A 22606-nucleotide genomic window follows, 5' to 3' on the forward strand; every position below is an offset into this window, starting at 1 on the left:
GTCAGAAGGATAAAAGATTGTTTTGCCTCTTTCCTCCAAAAGAATGCCACGCCCCCTCCACTTCATTCCTATTGGTCCGCTGCGTACATAAACATTACACTTTGGCACGCGTCCATGCTGTAACGGCCTCTGATTGGCTAAATTTGCTGTGTCAATCACTTTTTTTGTACTCCTAGTGATGTGGGTGGAAGAGGGGGTGGGGGCGTGTCTTACAGTTTACCGGCCGGTGTCTGTCGACGTAGATGAGCCGGCGAGGCAAGCGAGGCAGGGTGAAGAAAAACAGCTTGCAGGCCTCAGCCACAAACTGCGCATTTATATTTTTGGCTGATCAAACGGTGCACGATCGCTCTTTAAGGGTGGGTTTTGATCAAGGAAATTATTTTTTGTGATTCTAATCCCCCCCTCAAGATCATGAATCCCTCTGTACTATGTGTTTATGCGTTACTTATTCACATTCAGAAGATCCTTTTAAGCAGACTGCGCTGAGCACAATTGCATAATCTCCTGTAAAAATAAGGAAATCATAGAAAAAAAAAGACTGCCACAAAAACTTAGGGCTGATAAAGCAAAGTTTGGTTCTGAAAGACGACCTCAAAGATGTTTTGATGAAAATATCAAATACTATTAGGGTAATATTTGTTAGTTCATTGAATTGGTTATGTTACAGGGAGGTCACACCAGAGGCTCCTTGCTTTTGTAGTGCATTAAAACTGTATATCACTGCATAATTATGCGCCTGATTGAACAACACCAAATCCACTAATAGTCTTATACATCCAGTACATTTTCTGTACCATTTTGCAAAATTTCTTCAAATTTAGCATTGAATTGCTTGTGAGGAACATGATTTTTTAAAACAGCTATCATAAGTTGCTATTTAAAAGTAACACAGATTGTATTCTGTTTCCTTCAAATGTTGAGGACTCCATTGCCTCTTTACCCAACCTTTTCAAAATGCCTCCACAACCCAGAATGCCATCCTTGTTATATTTTACACACTCATTTTTATTGGAAGCTGCATATATTGCCTGATCCAGTTATTACTCCAAGGCTGCTGTGCTACCTAGTTTGTTACCCTGTGCAGAGCAATAAGATGACAGCCCAATGACAAACATGTTGTAATGTGCCACTTTATTAGAAAAGTAAAAACTCACTTTAATATTTTATGAAGGTTAATATAAAACATTACAATCTTTTGCATATCTGCACTGTCACACTATATGTTAAATATTTTTTTAACTAAACCCTGTGCTTTAGAACATACAACATTGGCTACAGCTGTCACAGCAGATTTGGCCCATAATTATATCTGATAAGACAATCAACAAACAGCATCTGTATCTGCATGGAAAGCATGGAACATTTTGCATCCACAAAGTACAATGTGTCTGTGATAACCATCTTTTTTTCAACAAATATACTGTATACTGTATGTTACATTGGAACAACATCAGAACAGCAACAGAGTATTTTACACATTTACATCATCATACTGTATTTGTTTGTGCAATGAACATCTGCCTCAATCAGTGTATGACAGTGTTCAACAAAATATATATCAGATCAGTGCTTTCTCTCAGGATAAACAAAATGTGACACGTAAAGTGACAGCCAGAGAAAAAGGATTACGTGTGATAGCGATTTTGCAGCCAGCATTGTCTACGGGAAGCCTCAGCAGAGCTTGTTAAGCGTCTCAGCTGTTCGCCATTTCTCATATCAGGCAGTTGTTGAGCCGTTGGTGCATTGTTGATATCAGACAGGGGCTGGCTTGACCCACTGCCTCTGCCCCTCCCCTAACCCCCTTCCTCCCCTCACCCCTCATATAACTCCCTGAGTCCCTCAGAACTGGACATCAAAGCCCCCTCCCCATGCACAGTGAAGGAGAGAGGTGAGGCAGAGAAGAGAAGGAGCGAAAGAGAGGTCTGTGTTGGTTATTGGAGGATGAACACAGCTGGGGGAGGGAGTATCTGCAAGAGCTGACCAAGTGGAAGCAAAGTGTGCTTCCCTCCCTAAACTGGAAACACACATGGCTCAATGTAGCGGTGTGTATGTGTGCCTGCAGGTGTGTATGTGTGTGTGCGTGTGTGTGCAAGCACGCAAACATATACTGGAGGGAGGAGTTTGTGTCCATTTGCAGTGATCTTCATCCAGCTTTCTACTAGCTGTTCCTTCCCCCCTCCACACCTCCATCCCTCCTTTTTCTTTACTCCCTAAAGAGCAGAGGATAAACAAAGCTCTGCCCTAAACCTCTGTTGGCTTCTCTCTCTAACTTTCTATTTTCCCCTTTCCTCCTCCAAGTTATAGCTTTAAAAAAAGGACTGAATGCTGCTCTTGCGTCACATAAAAAAGTACAGCAGAAAAGATTAACAAACAAGAGATCAGTTAAGTACCACAATATTCTGTTTTCACCTCCATATATCAAAGCATGCACTTTTTTGATCAAGCAGGAAAAAGTTGCACCAACAACATAAACATTGTTTTCATGGCAGTGGCATGAGCTATTCAACCAATGGTACTGTCAGTAGGTAAGAAAAATTAAACAGTGCATTAAAACACAGAGTGCATTTTGTTTTTACATACTCTCTGACACAGTAGCATTTATATATTTATGTTACTAACCTTTCTAAACCCGTCTTCTCCTTGCATGGTTGCCTCACAGTGAGATCTTATAAATCTCTCAACCCATGAGCAGTGTATCCCTTCCCCCCTCTTCTCTTTAGTATCTTTATCAAGCTTCTAATATTTTGTTTCCTTCCTTGGTTTTATCTTTTTGTAATGTTCCCCTAAGCCAGACGGAAAAGCCACTGTTTATAATGGAAGTGAACTGAGTGCAGAGGCTGGAGACAAAGATGGGGAACGGGTAAGGGGCAGACTTCCAAGGGACACTCACTGGCTTTTATGCCCAGCTCCTTATTTTTTCTGGAGTCTTAACCTTGTGCTTCTATTTCAACCACCAGAGTTACGTCTGCTGAGCTGCAGGGAGGTCTGGCTCTTACTTTAGACCCAGAGAGCGAATCCGAACTGTGCTGGGAAACGCCCTGTACAACATCTTAATGCACAATTGAGCAAGTCCTGCAGCTGTCCGGTGCAAAATAACAATGGTCATAAAATCAGATGTTTACAGCACCCAAAGGAAACCAAATATTAACTGTACAGGGTGCATACCCAGATACTCTTTCACTTCCTTAATTTCTAAAATATTCTTCTCTTATTTGAATAGTTTTATTATGCTTTCATATTGTTATACTCTTAAGTTCTCTTATTGTGAAATCTTAAACCCACATCTCTCTGGGGAAATTCTTACACAACCTTCATGCCCCTGACCTGGTCACTTTACCCTGAATGACTTTTCTGAATATAAGTGTGTTTGTGTGTCTGTGCGAGGGAGTGCTGGGGTGTGTCATCATGCCTCTGGCTACAGATGTTTGCCAAATATTAGCTAGGATTGTCGATTAATCTCATAATTTATGAGAAGTTACAGCATTGACTAGAACGAACATTTCAGTAGTTTTCATGAGAACTTTCGTTAATAACCGCTGATAAGTTGAGGGCACAATGATTGTAATTTGTGAAATGAGGACTACAGCCTTTAATCACTTCTGAGTTTAGACAAGCCTTGGTGTATGAGGCCCTGTTTGAACACAGTGGCACAATGCTGTCTGCCAGGCAACAGGCGGGTGCGCACTGAGAACCTGTTTCAGATGTTTGCTCAGGGAGAGTTAAGCACCGCAAATCTCTGTGACATCCATCTGCTTATATTACATAAGTCCCCAAAAGATGAAGCATATATGTGTGCAAGTGTGACTGTAAATGGGTGACAATAGCTTACTGTGTGCCTCATACTCTTAACATACCCAGGTTCCTTGCTACTTAGGTTTTTTTAGGAGTGTGTAAGCACAATGCATGCACATTTATTTTTTTATAATATATAATAAAGATTGTGAGTTACACCACATACTCTACAAAGAGTACAGTGTTCATATAAAAATAAAGATATTATGGAAAATGATGCACAAACAGGTGAGTATTGTCAGTGACACAGTAGGTTGAAGATGTATATTCCAGTTTTCTTCTTTTTTTATTTAAAACACATTTGGTCCATATTTGGGCTGGACTAGGCTTAGGCTGGTTCTGAAGTACAGACCAATCAAGGGAAGTCTGAACCTGGATTAAGACCCTGTTTGTACCATCACAAAGTGGATCCTCATGTTGTTTGTCTATTGAGGGTCTGGTATCTATGTACAACAGCCTGTTGGCAGGTGAACAGGAGGTCCCTTTCATGACTCTGTACCAGCAGGTCCTCTGAGCCAGCTACAGGCCGGTGACGTACATCTCCATCCCGTCATTGAAGGTGAAGATGGTGGTGGTGCTGGAGCTGTTGGCCCCTTGTTTCACGTCGCTGATGGTCTCATAGAAGTTTTCACCTGGGAGGCCTTTGGCAGGCAGGGCGGCGGGTCCTGAGCCCTGAGCTGCCGCTGGTGCTGCCTGCTGCTGCTGTTGCTGAGGTTGTGTCTGCTTCTTCCTCTTCAGTGTGGCGTTACCCCCAGCTGTGCTGTTATTGGTTCCTGCCTGCTCACGTTTCCGTTGGGGGTCGATGGTGGCATAAGCAGGGTCGGATTCATACATCACACATGTGGACCAGGACCTGTCCCCCACCGGTTCATAGCAGGGCTCCTCCTGGGAGCGCGCCTGTGCCTGGACTCCTCGGCCCCGGCCACGGGAACCTCCACCAAAGGAGCGGGGGAGGGTCTTTGCCATGTTGTTTTCCATGGGAGGTTTCTTCTTCTGGGATTTACAGACGATGGAGTAGGTGTCTGCAATCTGAGAGCACACACAGAGGAGAGTTTGGTGTCAGTTAATGACACTGAACTACTGTAAAACTCTACCCTACAGCGTATGTGTTACAGCCTTTTAAATGGAAGGTGTTTCTGCCTCATTCTTGGCCTTTTTTGGTTCTTCATGTGAAGTCTGAAAGCACAGCTCACACTTGAGATACACATGCTGCACTGCACTGGGATTCACCAGAGACTCTTATCACTTTACCCACCTGCCAACTGTGACACAGAAATATGCAGTGAGCATGTTGAGCCCATATTTGTGCATGAATATATCACCTTCTGCATGCCAAACATAAAGTTACATTATGTGAACACGAAATTAAACCTCTAATGCTGCAAATATGATGTGTGCAAACCAACGTGTGAGCATAAAATGCGTGGGTGCGCGCGCTGTACTTTGCAAATGTGTTGACAGAGCCGGCTCTGTGCTGTAACCTGACCTATTTCGACGGGGGTAGGATAAGACAGAGTAAACTGTGTTATCAGTCTGCTGAGGTCTAGGCTGAGTGACAGAGTTAGCTTTGCAGTGGATGGACCTGTTAAAATTTCACCACAACTGCTTTGGCAACAGAGCAGCAGGGTATGGTGTGAAAGATCTGGATGACAGCCAACACACTTCAGAAAAAAGCTGCTAAGTGGAGTTAACTGATGGACTTTGCTCACTTCTCATTTGCAAATGAGATGCATGGGACAGTGTTTTCTGTAAGTGCATACGTGTGTCTGCAAATCTAAAAAAATGTAAAGTATCTGCTTTTTTACTGTTTATGTTTTGATACCATAAATCACATCAGTGATGATATCATGGCTAACAGGCATGATTGAGGTCTTATGGGGAATTTGGACAAACCAGTGTTGTGACCTTTGGCATTTCTGTGACAAAATTCCTGAAGAGGAGTGCAAGACAAGAGCATTGTGGGACATGGTAATGTTTACCTTCCGTGTTCACACCCAGACCGGCAGCTCTGCTCCAGTGGCCCTGAGAAACACTGGCTGTGCAAACTCTATCTCTCTTCTGCACACACACTCACAGATTGGCCTTGTTTTTGTTCAGCTCCCAAAAAACTGAAACTTGAGAATACTTAAGAAACTTGAGAAAAGTGCACTTTTTGGTGCATCCAGGCCTATTTTTCATGCTAACTTCAAGGATTAATAAAAATAGCTGTCTTTAAAGTGGGTAACGTAAATCAAAGTAAAAAGAAAAACCTTTAAGTGCGTTTCTTTTTCAATCTCTGTCACACTTCAAGCGACATGCGCACCCCACCCCCCAACAAATCTCTTGTGTGACCTTTTTGGATAAACAAAGACCCCAGCGTATGCTACAAGTGTGCACACACAGTGCAGTTTTTGTGTGTGTGTGTGTGTGTGTGCATTTGTGCACACATACTCTGCAGCTCTGTGCAGCAGAGGAAGGAAGTCACAAGATGATGGGGATTTCAAAACTGGGCTGCAGCTGTTGAGGAAGCTTGTGCATTGTATGTTTTCTTTCTCCTCCCCTCTGCCTGTGCTCCTCACTTGTGTCTCCTCTGGTTCTGCTGTGGCTCTCTGCACAAACAGAGGCTTTGAGAAGTGACATTTAATTTCAACATCTACCGGTTATTCGCGCAACACACAACAGTATGCATGACCGACATCGGCATCTGTGCGTGATCAACTTTGTGAATAGCAAATATGGCCTATATTTCTCAGCAGTCTGCAAGCAGTCAGTATTCATCTGGTAAAGACATGCTTTGTGCAACGTGATTGGTTGAAGAAGGCAGCGCCTCCTTGTAGCCACAGAGGGAGTGGAGCAGAAGGAGAGAGTGCCAGAGCAGAGGAGGAGATTTAGGTGGGAGTGGAAACTCAACACCTCCTGACGGCTGCAACTGACAAACTCCAGAGGATACAAAGTATAGGGGCATGTCAGGGCAACAACATATTCTGGAATGGAAAAACACATCAGCTCAGGGAGAGAAGTTTGGAAAAAACAGGACAGAAAGTTTGAAGAAAGAACGAGAAATTTGACAGGGAGAGATTGCAGCAGGCGTTCAAGGCCAGTTGCACTGTGTGCCAGTTTGATTTGCAGAGGAGGAGTTTAAGTCATGAGCCAAACAGCAGAGACTTAACCCTTTAATCTCTGTATACAACATTCAAACTCTTGGCTCAACACTGGCTTAGACAAAGATCTTACCACTGGATTAAACCTTGTCAGAGCTTCTAGTTCACTCTTACAATGCCTAACAGAATAAATAAACCATCCATTCAGCTTGTCCTGGATCTGGATTATCCTCTGTTTCAGACTGGGAACAAAATGTTAATTCTCTAATTTAGTCAACACAAGCTGCATGAGGTTATTTTTCTCAGCTCAAATTCAGATGTACTCTTCAGTCATACATTCAAAACAGGGAAAAAGACATTTAAAAGGAGTTGACTGATTATAGGCAGTGGTCTTTTTTCAGGGGCACACCTCCATCTCAGATTAACTTCCTCAAGCCCCAAAGGCAGGATATAAGTTCCCTAACTGTTCAGTATGCACTGCATCCAGTGGAGAGCAACAGAGGGACTGAGGGGAAGAGGTGGGGGTGGAGCTGGTGCCTGTGGAAGCACATGTAGTGGGGTGTATGATATCACCGGTGAGCGTGGACTTTAACCCCTTTAACCAAGAGACAGTTAACCAAACATCTTCATGAATGCAAAGCGATACTTAATTATTCTGCAGCAGGTGATGCTGGAGACCGATGTCTGCTCATGTGAGCGTTGGAGACAGACGGAGGGATCGGGGGGGCAGGGGGATGTGGGTCAGGGTTCAGGCAGGGGGTTGGGGGTGCTGCGTCCGTGTAACGTAACCTCTGGCTGTAAGCAGAAACCTCGTATGACAGGCGGGTCACAGGGCAGCGGTGTTATGACGGTGCACCCAATCAAACGGGCGCCCCGATGAGTAAACACAGCAGTCACAAATCAGGGAGCTGTCCGTCTGTCTGCCCGGAGCCTCCCCCACTCCTCAAACCACCAGCACCACAAACACAAACACAAAGACACACAAAGACACTCCAATATATGTGAATACAACCTCCTTTGCAGTTGGAGGCGATGGGTGCCCCTGTCCATTCTCTCCTCGGAGCGGAGGTGGGTGCAGGGTGATGATGTCATCCTCCTCCGGAGGCTTCCAGATGTACTGCTCCCCATTGCCAATGAACACTGCCTCCTGACAAAACAAACAACACAGACGGTCAGACAACTATTGACCAACTGTTTCAGCGAAGAATCAAATCGTGAAACAAGAAGGGTCAAAAAAGTGATTTTACTTTAGTGAGAACAAAGTTCAGCAAAGACCAGAGCTTCAAACGATTCATTTTGACAAGGCCCCAGCCAGGGGAGAATTTTCACTGTTAAGAAACAGCACTAACCGCTGCAGCCTCTCAATGTAATCTGCTTTTTTCCATTTTTGGCCGGTACATCTTAAGATTCTTTTTTCCCTTCTCATTTTCCAAAATACCCACTCATGTTAAATGATCTGGACTAAACCTTTTCTTCAAATCAACAAACAAATCAGCCCGCGGTACAGTCACGGAGAGAAAAAAGGTGTTTGTAGGTGATTTTTTCAGCTGAGTTTTTTTAGACACAGCTGTGCTTTAAAAAAAAACAGCCTGCCCTGTCTTTGAATGTTTAGCAGAATTTAATCAGTTCCCCTTTCCTCTCTGACAGACTTTTCCACAAGTTTCCATCTATGCAAATGTTTCTGGTTAAAAATATCTACATGACAGACTGACAAACTACTCCAGTGACACACAGACAACACTGCCAAGCACAAAAAAAGCTTCAACTTGTGCAGAGATCTAATGAAAAACATAAAGTCTCTTTTTATAAGTCCATAGATGACAAAAACACTAAAGGGTAGAAACAGTTTGCTTCATGTTAGGCAAACAAACAAAAGACCTTAATATTTAGCACCCCTGGTGATCAAACCAATTAGAAACCATTTGAAAACCAATTAGAAAGACTGTAGTTGTGTGTGCACATACGGCCCAAGGATGATTAAACTTTTATATGGTCTCCCTGTGCAGGGGGAGTGAGTAATAGAAGCCGGGGCAGAGTAAATGGCTTCAATATGGGAACATTATTTATCCCCACTCTGGCTGCTGGCTACCTGTTAGCTCTTTCTACATAGACTTGCTGATAGATTGTATGGGAACAGAGACCCGCACATACACACACACACACACACACACATAAACACACACACACACACAAACAGACATACACACAGGCAGCTTGGCAGCCAGCCAAGCTCTTACATAATCCAATCCTTCCACTCTTTACCCTGGCCGCTCTAATACTGCGCGGCACAGCACAGCACAGAGGGGCGGAAAGAGCACACACACACACACACACACACACACACACACACACACACACACACACACACACACACACACACACACACACACACACAAGCACACCCACACACACACACACACACACACACACACACACACACACACACACACACACACACACACACACACACGCACCATCAAGGATTTAGCTGCAAAAGATTAAAAGTGCAGTTCAACAACTGGGCAGACGTCCACAGTCAAGACAAAACTGTTCAAACGGCTTAATCAGTCTGCTGAATCTCATACACAAAGGACAGTCACCTTTTTAAAACACTGCCAAACACACAAACACACTCACAACAGCGAAAGCTAATACAATGCATAAGAAATAGATATGTGTGCCAAGGGAAAGGCTGACCACCATCCGATCATTGTGTGTCTGTTTCCCTCACAGAACGCTCCTAAACTGTGGCCTTGACTGTTGGAAACACCTCCCAACTGGCACCATATCTGTTTTATGTAATTAGCACACTCTGACACAAGAGCATCTTAAGAACAAAAAACTTTATAGGTATAAAATTTGTAAATGCATCACTTTGAAGCTCCATTAAAAAAATAAAATAAAAGACTCTTATATTCTAAAAGATAACTATCTCTAATAACGAAAATCTCAAAAGTAGAGTTAAAAATCCTGAACTTTGAGAGTCTTTAGGCCAGTTTGTTTGTGGACAGTGCCCTCTGGTGGCAAACAGACAGACTTACACCTTCGCCAGGGTTAACCCAAAGCATATTGATCCGATGACTCTCATACCTTTGGGAAGGAGTGAAGGTGAAACGGCTCCAGAGGTTTCCGTGGAAACTCCTGACTGCGATGTAGCGGAGGAGGAGCCGCGGAGGGTGAATCACTCACACTCGATTGGCTGTCTGACTGGCTGTCGGCCCCGTTATTCTCCTTCCTGTTTGTCTTCTCAACCTTGAGGGATTGAGTCAGCCAAGAAAACATTACCAAGAGCTCTTTTAGTCACAGAAGAAGAAAAAAGTCTGCATGAACACATTTAGCTCCAGTCTTCATGCATGCCAGGATAGTATGTGACAGGCATTAAAAGTTATCTGCGTGAGCTAAAAGTAAGAAAGCTGTTTCATAACTTAGGGTATCTTTGTACAGTGCACCAAATAGCTGCATTTATGTTTGTTTCATGCATGTATGTGCAAGACAATCTGATGAATGCTAGCTGAATGCTAATGCTTATTACACTATCATTTTGTTAATGCAGCAGCTTTATGTTTTTAGCTAGTTTCCTCCCTTTCATCCCCTGAATTAAAAAAAATAATTCTATACTAACCAGTTTTTCTTCAGACGTCAGATGAAGGCCTATTTATCTTTTTATAAATGCCATCACATGATGTGAAAGATAAGCCATCCACCTCAGCCCATACAGAAATAAACCTGCACTCCTCTAGGTCCCATCATTACCTGTTTTTGCATCTGGCTCGACAACAAACCCAGGAAGTCTTTTGATACAAGTCTGACTCAGTGAAAAACAAGAACCATGAAAGAGCATCTCTGTGCTAAAATCTTTGATTACAACGTCTTTGTATTTTCACCTTTCTGAACTTGCGTATGGAGGCGTATTCAGCTGCAGTGGGATCGTGGCTGGCCAGGGAGTTGACAGATGACAGAGGAGACCTGTTGACTGCACTGGTGCCATTAGTTCTTCCTGTCAGTGGTCCGTTTATGGTGCCATTGCCTCGGCCGTTCCCTCTGCCCCCCTTAAGGAAGGAAAAATACAGAAACACATGCTTTTGTAGAATACGAGAAGAGTTGGTAACAAATTAATAAAAAAATCCCAAATTAACAATGAACTTAATGTAAAGTGCATCTGCTTGAGGCAAACAAAGTAAGAACTGTTGACAACTTCTTGCAGACAATTGCTGAACTTCCTTTTTTTTAATGTCTACCTCTGCTGGTTTAAACACCGTAATCAGAGTCTTTAAGGGCAAAATTGACCATTCATCAGATACGTCTGCAGTGCTACTCCATTGCGCTGCATCTTGATTGCGTTCGTCAACTTACACCAGCTGCGTGTTCAGTCTGACAAGCTGCGTGATTGACAGACAGCTGGAGTCACACACTGAGGAGTTCCCATGCTTCCCACTCTATTGATAAGTCTCTCTTCATTCATGTTGGACTGTAAAACCTCAAACCTGTTGACTCCTGATCTGGCTCTGCCCATTGTGTCCGTTTATCCTTGTAGTCAAGCTAAATACGAACTGATTATGACACGATCTGTTTTATTTTGAAAGTCACTGGGTGTTTTTAGGTAGTTTCCGGTCACAACTAGAGCCCAACTGATATGGGATTTTTGGGCCGATGCCGATACCGATACTGGGGCAAAAAAAGCCGATATCCAATATATCGGCCGATGTCCGATATATTGGCCGATGTCCGATATATCGGCTGATATGTATAATAAATTCATTGATATACACAGGACATATACTGTATATGAACACAAATTATTATAATACCCATATGATTCAAGACAGAGACAGAGACACTATTAAGACACTATTAAATTAAAACAAGGAACTTAAATCATAAAACTGTCAACATAAGAACTGTAGTGTTGACCAATAATAAATAAGAACAAGCTGTAAACACAGTAAGTGGAAAAAAAAGTCAAACTGTAAACACACAATGAGCAACTTACACAACGTTAAAACGCCATTCTATAGTCTTACAGTAGATAATGGTGGACGGAGGGGGCGGGCACTCGGGCAGTGTGCAGCCCAACACACAGACACACGGAACAGGAGGGACAGAATCTCCGCAGAACAAATTTTTTATGATCAGCTACATTTTGGCCGATGTTCATTAATCGGTGACAGGCATAATCGGCCAGATTAATCAGCCCGAACAATTAATCGGTCGGGCTAAGGTCACAACTTCCTGTCCTCTTTCCTACGCTAAGGACGCGGTCACACTGGCCATCCGAAACGTTCCGTGCTTGAGCACAATTGCCCCCCCGCAGCGCCGATTCCCAGCTGGAGAGTACGGCCAGCGGTCACACTACCCCTACGTGAACCAGACTTTAGTGGGTATCACAAGCATGCACGGCCCGCCTACGTCATCGTGAAGCGTCTGTTTACAAGAAGCGCGATCTCATCAGAGTCAGCACAATGAGACACAGAGAGTACTGCTACAACTTTAGAGACTTTTGGACTTATATTAAGTCGTTTTCGCCCGACACATGCCTCTAACACCCCGCTTCGTTTAAATTGATCATCGAGGGATGCGCTCGCGGTGATCATACGTCAAGGATCACACGCGCTGTCCGCGTGCTTGTGCTCATGCATGAAGTAAACTGTGCCGAAGCGTGCCAAAGCACGGAAGGGAATCGTGCTCGAGCACGGCACAGTTGCGGTCACACTGGCCTTTCCAAACGTGCTTTAGGGCTGAATCGTGCTTAGGCAAGGCACGGTTGGCCAGTGTGACCGCGTCCTTAATTTATGAGTCACAGCCCCATGTCTGTCAAAAATAAGTTGGCTGCGTGTTACCTGCAACACGACAGACCAGCCACACAGTTGTACTGCATCAGAACGGATCCAGTTTAAGTTGACACAGTGATTTGAATAAAACCTTTTTGATCCGTTTGCCGTAACGAAATGAAGACGCACTGCAGACGCATCCGGTGCATTTTAGCCGATACTCCCTCATTTTACAAAATTTCAAGCAGATAAACACAAATCATTGGGTAACAGATCGGTCCATCTGCTCACAGTCTCTGCTTGTGTAAACTTACATTCCCATGCCCGTTTCCACTGCGAGCTCCATTGGTCTGAGCTGGGGGGCTCTGTGCAGCTCTGACTGAAGCTGGGGTGCTGTTGGATGACGTGGATGGCGGTGCAGAGGGAACCTTTGGGCCCGTGTCCCCCTCCCTGACACCAACACTTTCATACAAGCCGTCATCCAGGCAGTGGGTGGGTGTGGGGTTGTTCCGTATCCCCACCTCTGTGTAGGTGTGGTCTCTAGCCTCCCCTCCTCCTCCTCCTCCGCCTCCCCCTCCCCCTCCTCCTCCGTTTCCCCCTCCATCACTCCCTACTTCCCCTCCTCCCCCCTGGTTTGACCCCTGGGGACTGGTGGGGATCTGGGGAAGCTGGCGCCCATGGGAGGGCCTCAGGTCTGTTTGGGAGCGCCGACTGTGGAGGAGCAGGAGGTCCATGCTGGCTGGACGGCTTTTGCTAACAGCTGCTCAGAGACGAAGGGGAAGACAGAAAAGTGGGACTTAATTGAGTGACAGCTTAGGGTTGTGTAACCTTAAAATCTCACAAACAAGCGTTGCTAAGCACTTACAATTCCCATTGCAGGGAAAGCGATTGATTTCATGTAGCCTGGTGTCAGATTTGCTCATGGAGTTCAGTTTCGGGTGTCGAAGGGTGCCCTGCTGTCAGACACATCAGTGCAGGTTAATATGAGGAGAAAACATGCAAACAGATGTATCTGATTCTGTATCTGAAAGAGTCATTTAGAAGCATGTCTCACCATATTTACAGAGGTCCCTTTTTCTCCTGCTGGGGGGTGCTTGCTCTTGCTTTTTCTGACACAACATCAAAGAGAGGAAGGTCAACATAAGCCGGTGGACAGAGAAAGAAACATACACACACTCGGAGCAGGGAGATGCTATCTGCGTCCAACTCTAGTCGGGGCATGAAAGTCCTTGGTTAGTAACAAAAGCCCAGTCAAACAGTGAGTGCAGCGTGACTCAGGTTTTCTTTCCTGCTAAAGCCAAGCTTGTCCTTCACTGAGAATCTTTGTTTTTCTACTTCTTTTCACAATAAATACCAAGTATTCTTATTCCCTTAATGCCAATTCCCTCTGCCATCTCACATTACCACCCTCTGGTGTTAATCTTGTGCAACAAATGCTTAAAGAGTGGTGTTATGCATCCCTGTGGATCCCTGGAGGTTGTAGCTATAGGAGACTGTTGATATGGGAAAGTGAGGAGATGAAATAAGAAGACAAAAGCTCCTGGGTGCAGGTGTGAATGTGAGAGCTCTTCTACCCCCATCTCTTTTTTTTCTCACTTTGAAGGATGAGGATCTGCATCTCATATAATGTGAGATCTTACTGCTGTGCTTCGATACACAAAGAAGTAGTGCGTTGCTTTTTCTGGCTTGCAAACTGGAGCAGGAATCCTCATCTTATTTTTACAAAGTGCTCGTAATATGACAGGGAAAAGTACAACAATCAGTCGTGTTACTGGAGAAGCTTATTGCCTCCTTCAGTGAGCTGGAACTCAGTGCTATTCTTACAAACATATGGCCATCACACCCCTAGGGGACTACGAGAAGGTGAAGAAAGCTCCCCTTGGAGTTGTCGTCATAACATGGAACAGGAGGGCTGAAGTGTAGAAATGTCAAGGAGGAATGAAGACGTAAGAAGAATAGCAACAATTATTCTGCAGGGGTTTTTTTTAGTTGATAAAGACCTTACAAGGTATCTACCGTAATCCTTAGAATAGAGGGGCAGCAGAGAAGGATTGATTTGTCTTCGAGTCAATAGGAGAAAATCAATAACAGTAAATTCTCTCCTTTCAGGGCCTTGTTGTATTTGTATGAGACAAAGTGATTTTGAGCAAGAGCACATGTTTCATCATTACATCTTCACAACGGTTTTATTTCCATGACATGAGCTGCTTTGACATTTCTCTACAACCCTCTCTGTGTATCCCATGGCAACAAAGCCACAGAGCAGCCTCTGATTGGTCCCTCAGGGTTAAAAAAAAAATTTAAAGGAAAGAAAGACAGAAAAGGCTGCTCCATTGCTCCTGCCTGGCTCAGAGTCTGATCCTCTTTAAAACCGCAGGGTGCTCCATTGCTTTTCCTGAGCGGGGAGGAATGGCGTGAGGCTGCTCTGACTCTGCCCCGTCCTCCTCAGCGCTCCGTAAACATCATTTCATCTGATGTGACACTCACAGCCATTAACATTCATTACTGCCACTCTGCTCGGAGCAAGGGATAAAAGAGACGGAGAGGATGGACGGAGGGACGGAGGGTGGGAGGAGAAGAGTTCAGAAGAAGTAGGGGCGGATAAAAGAAGGAGTGGATGATGAGAGTGATGTGGGAGGGCACAAAGGGCCTGCAGCAGAGATGATACAACTCTGTCTGTTTTATCTTTTTGGTTTTTTGTCCACCCCCTTCTTTTTTTTTTTTTTTTTTTTAATTAAAGTCATGTGACTATCCTCTTACCTTTGGCAGCCAACACAGACGAGGACGATCAGGATGGTGACCACGAAGGCGGATGCTGCTGCAATGGCTCCCAGGAGCAGCAGGTTTTGGTAAGGGGGGTTCTCCAGATCTGTCCCCTGACCGTCATCCATGACACCCGCTCGTTCACTCATTCTCTTCCACTTGGGCTCAAACTCTGCCACAGACTGTCTGCACAGGAAAACCTGCAAACGGAGAAAGAACGAAACATATGAGTGACATGAGAGATTAAACAAAGTGAAGAAACGCAGCAGAGAGGGAGACAGTGTGTGTTTGTGCGTGCACGCGTGTGTGTTTGCCGCCGGCTTTTTGTCGCTGTCTCTTTCTGACATATCAGTTTCTATTTTTGACTCATTAGAAGCCGAATAATGCACAGAAAATAGAACACCTTACAAGGAAGCAAGTGCGAGCGTGCCAAAAAAGGTTTCATCACACTCTTTCTTTCTGTTGTTTAAAAAAAGATCAAACAACAGCGGAACATTCGTTTGACTAGCCAGAGAGAGTCTTGTGTTAGTTTAACTGGAAAAACCAACTGAGCTCCCCAGAGTAGTGTCTCAGTGACGAAGAGACCAGACCAGCTGCTGTCACACTTCATTTCCTGGCAGAGCACGTTGGTTTTTCTCTCTGATCAACAGGGGCTCAAACACTCACAACAAGAGTTTCAAGTTTCTGAACAGCAGCACACACTGTGGTGATTTTTGTTCTACAAACAAGGTAACGCTTCTACCGTTCTCATGCCTCGAGTTCTGCTCCGTCTCTGAGACAGAGGGAGGTAAATCATCCTTGAATTATCGCCCACTCCACATGCACACGCAGACCATGACTTATCTCTCAGGAGATTGTTCCTGCACCGGTTGCTATTGTTTAAGTTAAAACTGCCCAAGGTCCCAAATGAGAATTCACACTTTTCACTTCACAGGTTGAATAATCAGATCATTTTACTTAGCTGTACAAACAACAAAGAGAAGACAAACTAAGGTTTTATGTGCAGCAGATGCCGTTTTCTTAAATGATTTAGCTACTAAGGGAAGGTTTAAATTCTTAAAACTGACGGCACGTAAGGTTTTAAAAGGGTGGAAAATTTCCAGTGAATTTGAGGAAAGTTTAGTGAAAATTTCAGAGGGAGTTTTAGCTCGGGAATATTGAAAATTTTCAAGGTTTTTCTGCCATCAGCTTAAATTAATTTTTTATAATTTCCCTTCTTTGTGTTTTTTTAATGTTATCAACTTGAATAAAGTTTTCAAAAAATAAATCTTGACTGAATAACATGATTGAATGCAAATTCAACTGTGTACCGTGAATCACATGTGCAAACAATTCCAAGATGATCACAAGCAATCACTATTTCACTCGCCTACATTTCTGCTCCACAATCCAGATTACGTTTCTGGATTTTGAGTCTAGAAATGTGATGGGAATTCCAGCTCTTTTTAGAGAGCCGGCTCTTTTTGCTCCTTAGCGGCTCTTCAACTATTTTTATTGCTTAAATTAATTTACTACCAATAATAGTGTAAAATTGTATGCAAAATTAATTATTGATGTCAAAAAATGCTTTTTTTTGTTTTTTAGATTTCTATACTTGTCTTTATATACTCACTCTACAGTGTGCTAAAAAAATTATCATACAATGCAAACCTGTAAGTATTTACAATTTAACTTCTAACTTTATTCTATTAAAGAATTTAAGTGAAACAACACAGGTTCAGTGGCTCGATAAGAGATTTTAATCCTGCAGACTTTACTCCTTTTCCTGCTGTCACTCATTTTCTTAACTTTGCCCTTACAGTGCATTTGTGTTGTCTCCATCTCTCTGGTCTCTTTTTTCTTCACCTGCTTGTTTTTTACTTTCGAAAACAAATTGAGCCGCCTTTGTGTTTAAAAAAATTCAACCAGCTGCTCTTAATGTCAGCCCTATCAGCTGATGCCACTGAGGCGTCCAATTGGCAAATAGCTAAACAGGCTTTCTTGCTTTAGCTTGTCTGTTGTTTTGCTGCTTCCCCTGCAAACCACTCTACAACCCACTTCCACCCCAGCACCTGCTTATGCTGTGTCATACTCATTGTCACTGATGCTCACTAAGTTCTGTGCTGTATCTACAGACTGGAATATATGGGCGTAGTCTCCATGACGTCACCCGCCTGTTCATGATGCAGAGTAATGAAGCAGACGGGGGCCATACTGGCTTTGAGCCTCCTTACTGACAGCTATATGGTGCCAGACTTGTCAGTCACATGAGCTGCCTCTCTGATTGGACAAACTTGTGATCTTATTATCTTCTAAAATGCTGAGTTAAAAAAAAAAAAAAATCATCCCCCTGACAGTGTGTACACAGTGTGTAGTGAAATAAGCTTTTTTTAACCAGTGTGTGAACACGGTTTAATGTCATAAAAGTCTGTTTCTTGGTGGCTTGGTGTGTTTGGGGTTTTTCTTTTTGCAGCCAGCCTCAAGTGGAATCTTAAAGAACTGCAACTTTTAGCACTTGTGCATTGGCTTAATTTTTTTTAAACCTGATGTTTCCCCCTGGGCTTTATCCAAAGGTCTTTGCTGCTGCTCTGCCTGCCTTGACTTTTTATGTATGCACATAAAAAACGGAGTAATGACGCTGATTTACCCCAAATCTGAATGGAAATTGAAATTCAAAGTCACTGACTTGTCTTAAAGCCAGAACACACAGAACAGTCAAAAGTAAACACAAATGTGGCACTGGGAGCTAAGCGGTTCATAGCCCCGCAATGAGCCTGTAGTTCCTATCATAACTTGCATTTTGGGCTTTTATTTATAAAATTCTAGTTCCTTATTAAAAAAAATCTGGTGTCTAGGGTGTTTTTTTTGCATATATTTTGTAGACACATTTTTAGTAGACCAGAGGTGTGAGTATGGGTGTGTGACTGTTTGTGTTCGGGATGTAATGATATGCTCAAGTCACGATTCGATGTGATTTCTGATACAGGGTAAACAATGTAATTTTCTCCAGAAGGGCTTACAGACAAAATATGACTGAAAAAGATTCTTTTGATTATTTCTACAACTGCAAAATACAAACCATACAATGACTGCAAAATTTAAAACACACACACTCACACACATACATACATTTAAATTTATAAAAACTACAAATATATTTTTTCTTATTTTTAACAAATCAAAGAGAATCCCCTTTTTAATTGGTAGTGAGGTAGTGTCACTTCTCTTAAAAGTGAAAGTGAAATTTTAGTTTCTCTTACATAAATTCAAAAATTTACTTTATAGACAAATCTATCATCAAAATAGCTGAATGAATAATACAAATAAACAAAATCTCTTCAAATAAACAATCTCAGGCTTGCATGTGTTCCTAAAATCTTCACACATTTGTATCAGTTGATAACTGTGATGTGATGAATCGTCACATCCCTGGTTTGTGTCACTCTAAAGGTCAGTCTTGTCTTGTGATTGACAGGTGACCTGTACAGGATGTAGCTCTGTGACAGCTGATATCAGCTCCAGCTTTCTTAAACACCATCTAAGATAAGCGGAGTAGTTAATGGATAACCTAATAAAGAATATTTTATTATTTTTAACCCTTCTGTGAAATGTAAGCCTTGTAACAAGTTTCTCAGACGGCTAACATAAGTAAAGTTGATGAGCTAACTTCAGCTCGATGGAGTTTGACCAGGCAGCCACTAGGTGTAAATATTTAATTAGAGACACACTCTGTGTGAGCTGTGTGCTGCAACCTCTTTCAACGTAGTGATGCAAAAATCTCGTCATACAGTATTCAAACACACACCTACGTTAAAATTAGACTGAGTCAGTGCAATAGAAAGCTGGTCAATCAGAGCCACTCTAAGAGTAAATATTTCCTCTGTTACGAACTTATCAGTGCAAGACATTTGGAATCTAGAACAGAAGTCAAGACTTTGCACATTGCTCAGGCACACAACGACACACTATGTTTGCCGTACATTCCTCCACAAACAGAGACAATGGCAGCAATGTGGTTAAAGTATTCGATTTGACAGAAAGCTGAACATCACGGATCCAAATGACAACGCAAGCAGCGAGCAGAAGGAGGTCACAGCGAGCTCTTGTGTATGTCGTGTGTGCGTGAGGGACGGAGATTGTGGAAAACACCACCACAGGATCTGGCTCTGGCTTTCTGTTTCTTGGAGATAAAACTGCGTCTTTTTTTTCTTCTCCATGTCCTCTTTTCTTGGTCCCTCTCTCTTCCTCCAGATCTCCCGTCCTCCTCCTCCTCCTCCTCCTCCTCTCTCCTCTTCTTCCTCTCTATTTTCCTCGCTGTCTGTCTGCCTGACCCTGCAGATATGTGAGGCGATGCACAGCGAATGAATTAACAGAGCTGAGGCCTCAGACAGCCCTTTATGGAATAGACAGACAGGCAGGCAGGGAGGCAGGCAGACGGGGAGAACAGAGGAGGGGAAAAAAGGGATGGAGCAGGAGAGAATGAATGAAGAGAGACAGGGAAAGGTATGAGGCGCAGGAGCAAATGAGTGGGATGAAAGGACAGACAGGTGGGTGGAAGATGCAAGAAACCTGAGGGGGAAAAGGAGAAAACAGAAAGGGTGCACACTTGTAATATGAAGGGGGGAATGAGGAGGAGAGGGTGTAATAAACAGTGGGGGAGGGAAAGCGAGAAGAGAGTGATGAGACGAGGAAGATGAAGACGGTGAGAGAAATAGCGGGGAAGCCTGGGAGAATGTGCGATGAGCGCAGGGAGGAGGGGAACAGAGACACAGAGAGGGAGAGGAGGAAGAGGAGGAGGCGATGAGAAGGAGGTCATCAGCGGTCTGTTTCTGTCTACATTTTGTCAGCCCCCCCTTCTGAAATATTCAGAGGAGAAACACATACGAGGAGGCGCGTTTGCGAGCGAGCACAATGAGCACATGTCTCACAGCGTACTTAACAGCGAAGTGCACAAGTGGCAAACGAGACTCAGGAGGAGGAGGAGAGGCAGTTTCTGTGCGACGCCCCTGCAGCACGCTCACCAACGATGCACAGTTAGGGCACGAAAAAAAACACGCTCCAGCATCTGTCTTCATTTCAGGAGTAAAACTGATGACAGTGATAATAATAGCTGCATAGTGAGAATGATAACAGTGGTGGTGATAGCCCTATTCATGCCTGCTGCTGCTGCTGCTGCTGGTGGTGATGATTATTCTTAAGATGTTGCGCGATGATGATGATGATGATGATGAAGGGTGCAGCTACTAATACCGATGGTAATGATGTTGATAATGAGGTCAAATTAGGAGCTGCGAAGATGTGTCGAGGGGCGGATGCAGGCAGCAGCAGCAGCAGAGCTGGCAGAGGAGCGAGCAGGATGCAGCGGTGCAGCGCAACCACAGGGTGGAAGGTTTCATCTGTGTCTCTGAGATCACACACACACACACACACTCACAGAGGAAACAAAACACACACATACACACAGAAGACTTGAGATTGTTGTGCTGCAAATCTAACTTCAATCTCTTTGCAAGAAGAAGTCAAATGCAACGCTCTGCATAACCTTTAGAAGCAGAAGTTCTGCAGCCTCTTTGTTATGCAATACCGAGCCAACAAAGGCTAATTGCACTTTCCACTTCAAGTTGTGCTTAAAATAGACTGTGGCGAAGAAAATCAGCTAAATTTTCATGTGCCCTAAAAACTGTTTTTCCAGCCACTAAGAGGTTTATGTGCTTAATTTCAAGCTCTTGGCTTAAACAGACCCCGATTCATATTAATTCTGCGTGCCTCAGACTGTTGAGGGGAGTATCTGTCATTCAAAAAATAAAAGAATAGCAGTAACAATCGCCTGGTGACAGGATTCATCAGAGCCTGATAACATAATGCTGCTTGTCTTGTGCAAATGAATGAATATTACAGCGTTTGTAACGTGTCATCTGTTTAATTAGATATTTAAATCAGATTAATTACCACAAGGCTTCTTTTGTGAACGCTGCTCCTCTTACTTTCCTCTTCTGGATCGTAGCTCAAAAAGTGGGGCATTTTTCTTCAGTTTAAAAATAAGCCTCTCCTCATTTTCAGTGATAATTTAGGGCTGACATTTACATTTACAGTTACAATCTGAATTACATCATGAGTCCTCATAAATTGGTAATATTGCCTTCAGTCGTCAGGAGATGTTGGTTCAGCTTTCTGTGTGTGTGTGTGTGTGTGTGTGTGTGTGTGTAGGGTAGATTTTATAGAGAGAGCAGAAAGACTCAATAGAACTGACTTCAATAACAATGGAGCCAAGAGCCGTACACAGCACAGACGAGGCAGCTCCAGGGAGGCTGAGTGTATATAAAGCATATTAAGGTTAACCTCAGCATTTCTCAGGTGATTCCCTACAGTCATCTAAAATGAAAGAAATTTGTCCAGCTCATATGTTCGGCTGCTGTTCTTGTTCTCATAAGACTTTGCTTTTACATCTCTCACTTCTGACTGACAAGCGGGATACAGTCAGACTTTAAGGATATTGAGTGGAAAGCTTTTACGAAAGAAACAGAGGTAGTCAGGCAAGTTAGTGACTGCTGACTGATTTATGACTTGATGTTAGCATAGGGCAAACTGTCACTACTGGAAACAGCTCGTTGGTGTCACAGAAACAACTGTTCTAGTATTGGCACTACGATTACAATACACAATAAAAATATCCCCAACGTATCATCTATGCAAAGCTTTATGAAGGGAAAGTAGGTCAGTACAGTTTTCTTCAAGTATCAAAGCAATAGTAAATATACCCACTCAAGAGAGCGCTTTCCGGTAACCCAGCAGAAAAGTCCACTTTTTATGAATCATGGAAAACAGACCTGTTTCACACACAACAATATATTTTGAAACATTTTTTCCAAATGAAATGTATTATTTTTAGAGTTCAAATTTAAATAAATCCAGACAATTTTTTTATCCCTTTTTTAGGAAAATCTTGGTGTCTGTTTAAAATAAGCTATGAAATTTGATGCATTTAAACAGCAGCTAGTACTTCCTCTTTCAGAGCCATACAGCTGATCTTCCTCAGAGACCATGAAACGGATCAGAGCGACTTTTTCTCTGAATCTGCGGTTATGTAGAATAGGTTATCAGCATATCACTGAATCAACACAGCTGATAATCACTGTCTACTGACATCAGTGCATGCCACACTATTTGCTGATAAGCTGATGTCACAGTCAGCAGTGCAAATACAAATCTCCGTCATACGCACTG

General features: G+C 43.3%; 1 protein-coding gene across 3 annotated transcripts in view; it reads right to left on the minus strand.

The window, feature by feature from the left end:
• Positions 1-2209: 2209 nt before the first annotated feature.
• LOC141799639 (uncharacterized) overlaps positions 2210-22606 on the minus strand; it is a 55604-nt gene continuing 35207 nt past the window's right edge. For 2 of the 3 annotated variants that reach the window (XM_074681936.1, XM_074681935.1), the window contains exons 3-10: positions 15401-15603; positions 13695-13749; positions 13506-13596; positions 12955-13400; positions 10757-10921; positions 9963-10124; positions 7885-8019; positions 2210-4821 (exon numbers count right to left, since the gene is read on the minus strand). In XM_074681936.1, coding sequence (XP_074538037.1) covers positions 4312-4821; positions 7885-8019; positions 9963-10124; positions 10757-10921; positions 12955-13400; positions 13506-13596; positions 13695-13749; positions 15401-15552 — 1716 coding nt within the window. In that variant the 5' untranslated portion in view covers positions 15553-15603 and the 3' untranslated portion in view covers positions 2210-4311. The remainder of the gene's footprint in view (positions 4822-7884; positions 8020-9962; positions 10125-10756; positions 10922-12954; positions 13401-13505; positions 13597-13694; positions 13750-15400; positions 15604-22606) is intronic. The other variant, XM_074681937.1, reaches the window with a different exon arrangement.

The sequence above is a fragment of the Halichoeres trimaculatus genome, unplaced genomic scaffold, assembly GCF_033239565.1.
Source record: "Halichoeres trimaculatus isolate MK-OKI-2021-1 unplaced genomic scaffold, fHalTri1.1 fHalTri1_scaffold_11, whole genome shotgun sequence".
Classification (NCBI taxonomy): domain Eukaryota; kingdom Metazoa; phylum Chordata; class Actinopteri; order Labriformes; family Labridae; genus Halichoeres; species Halichoeres trimaculatus.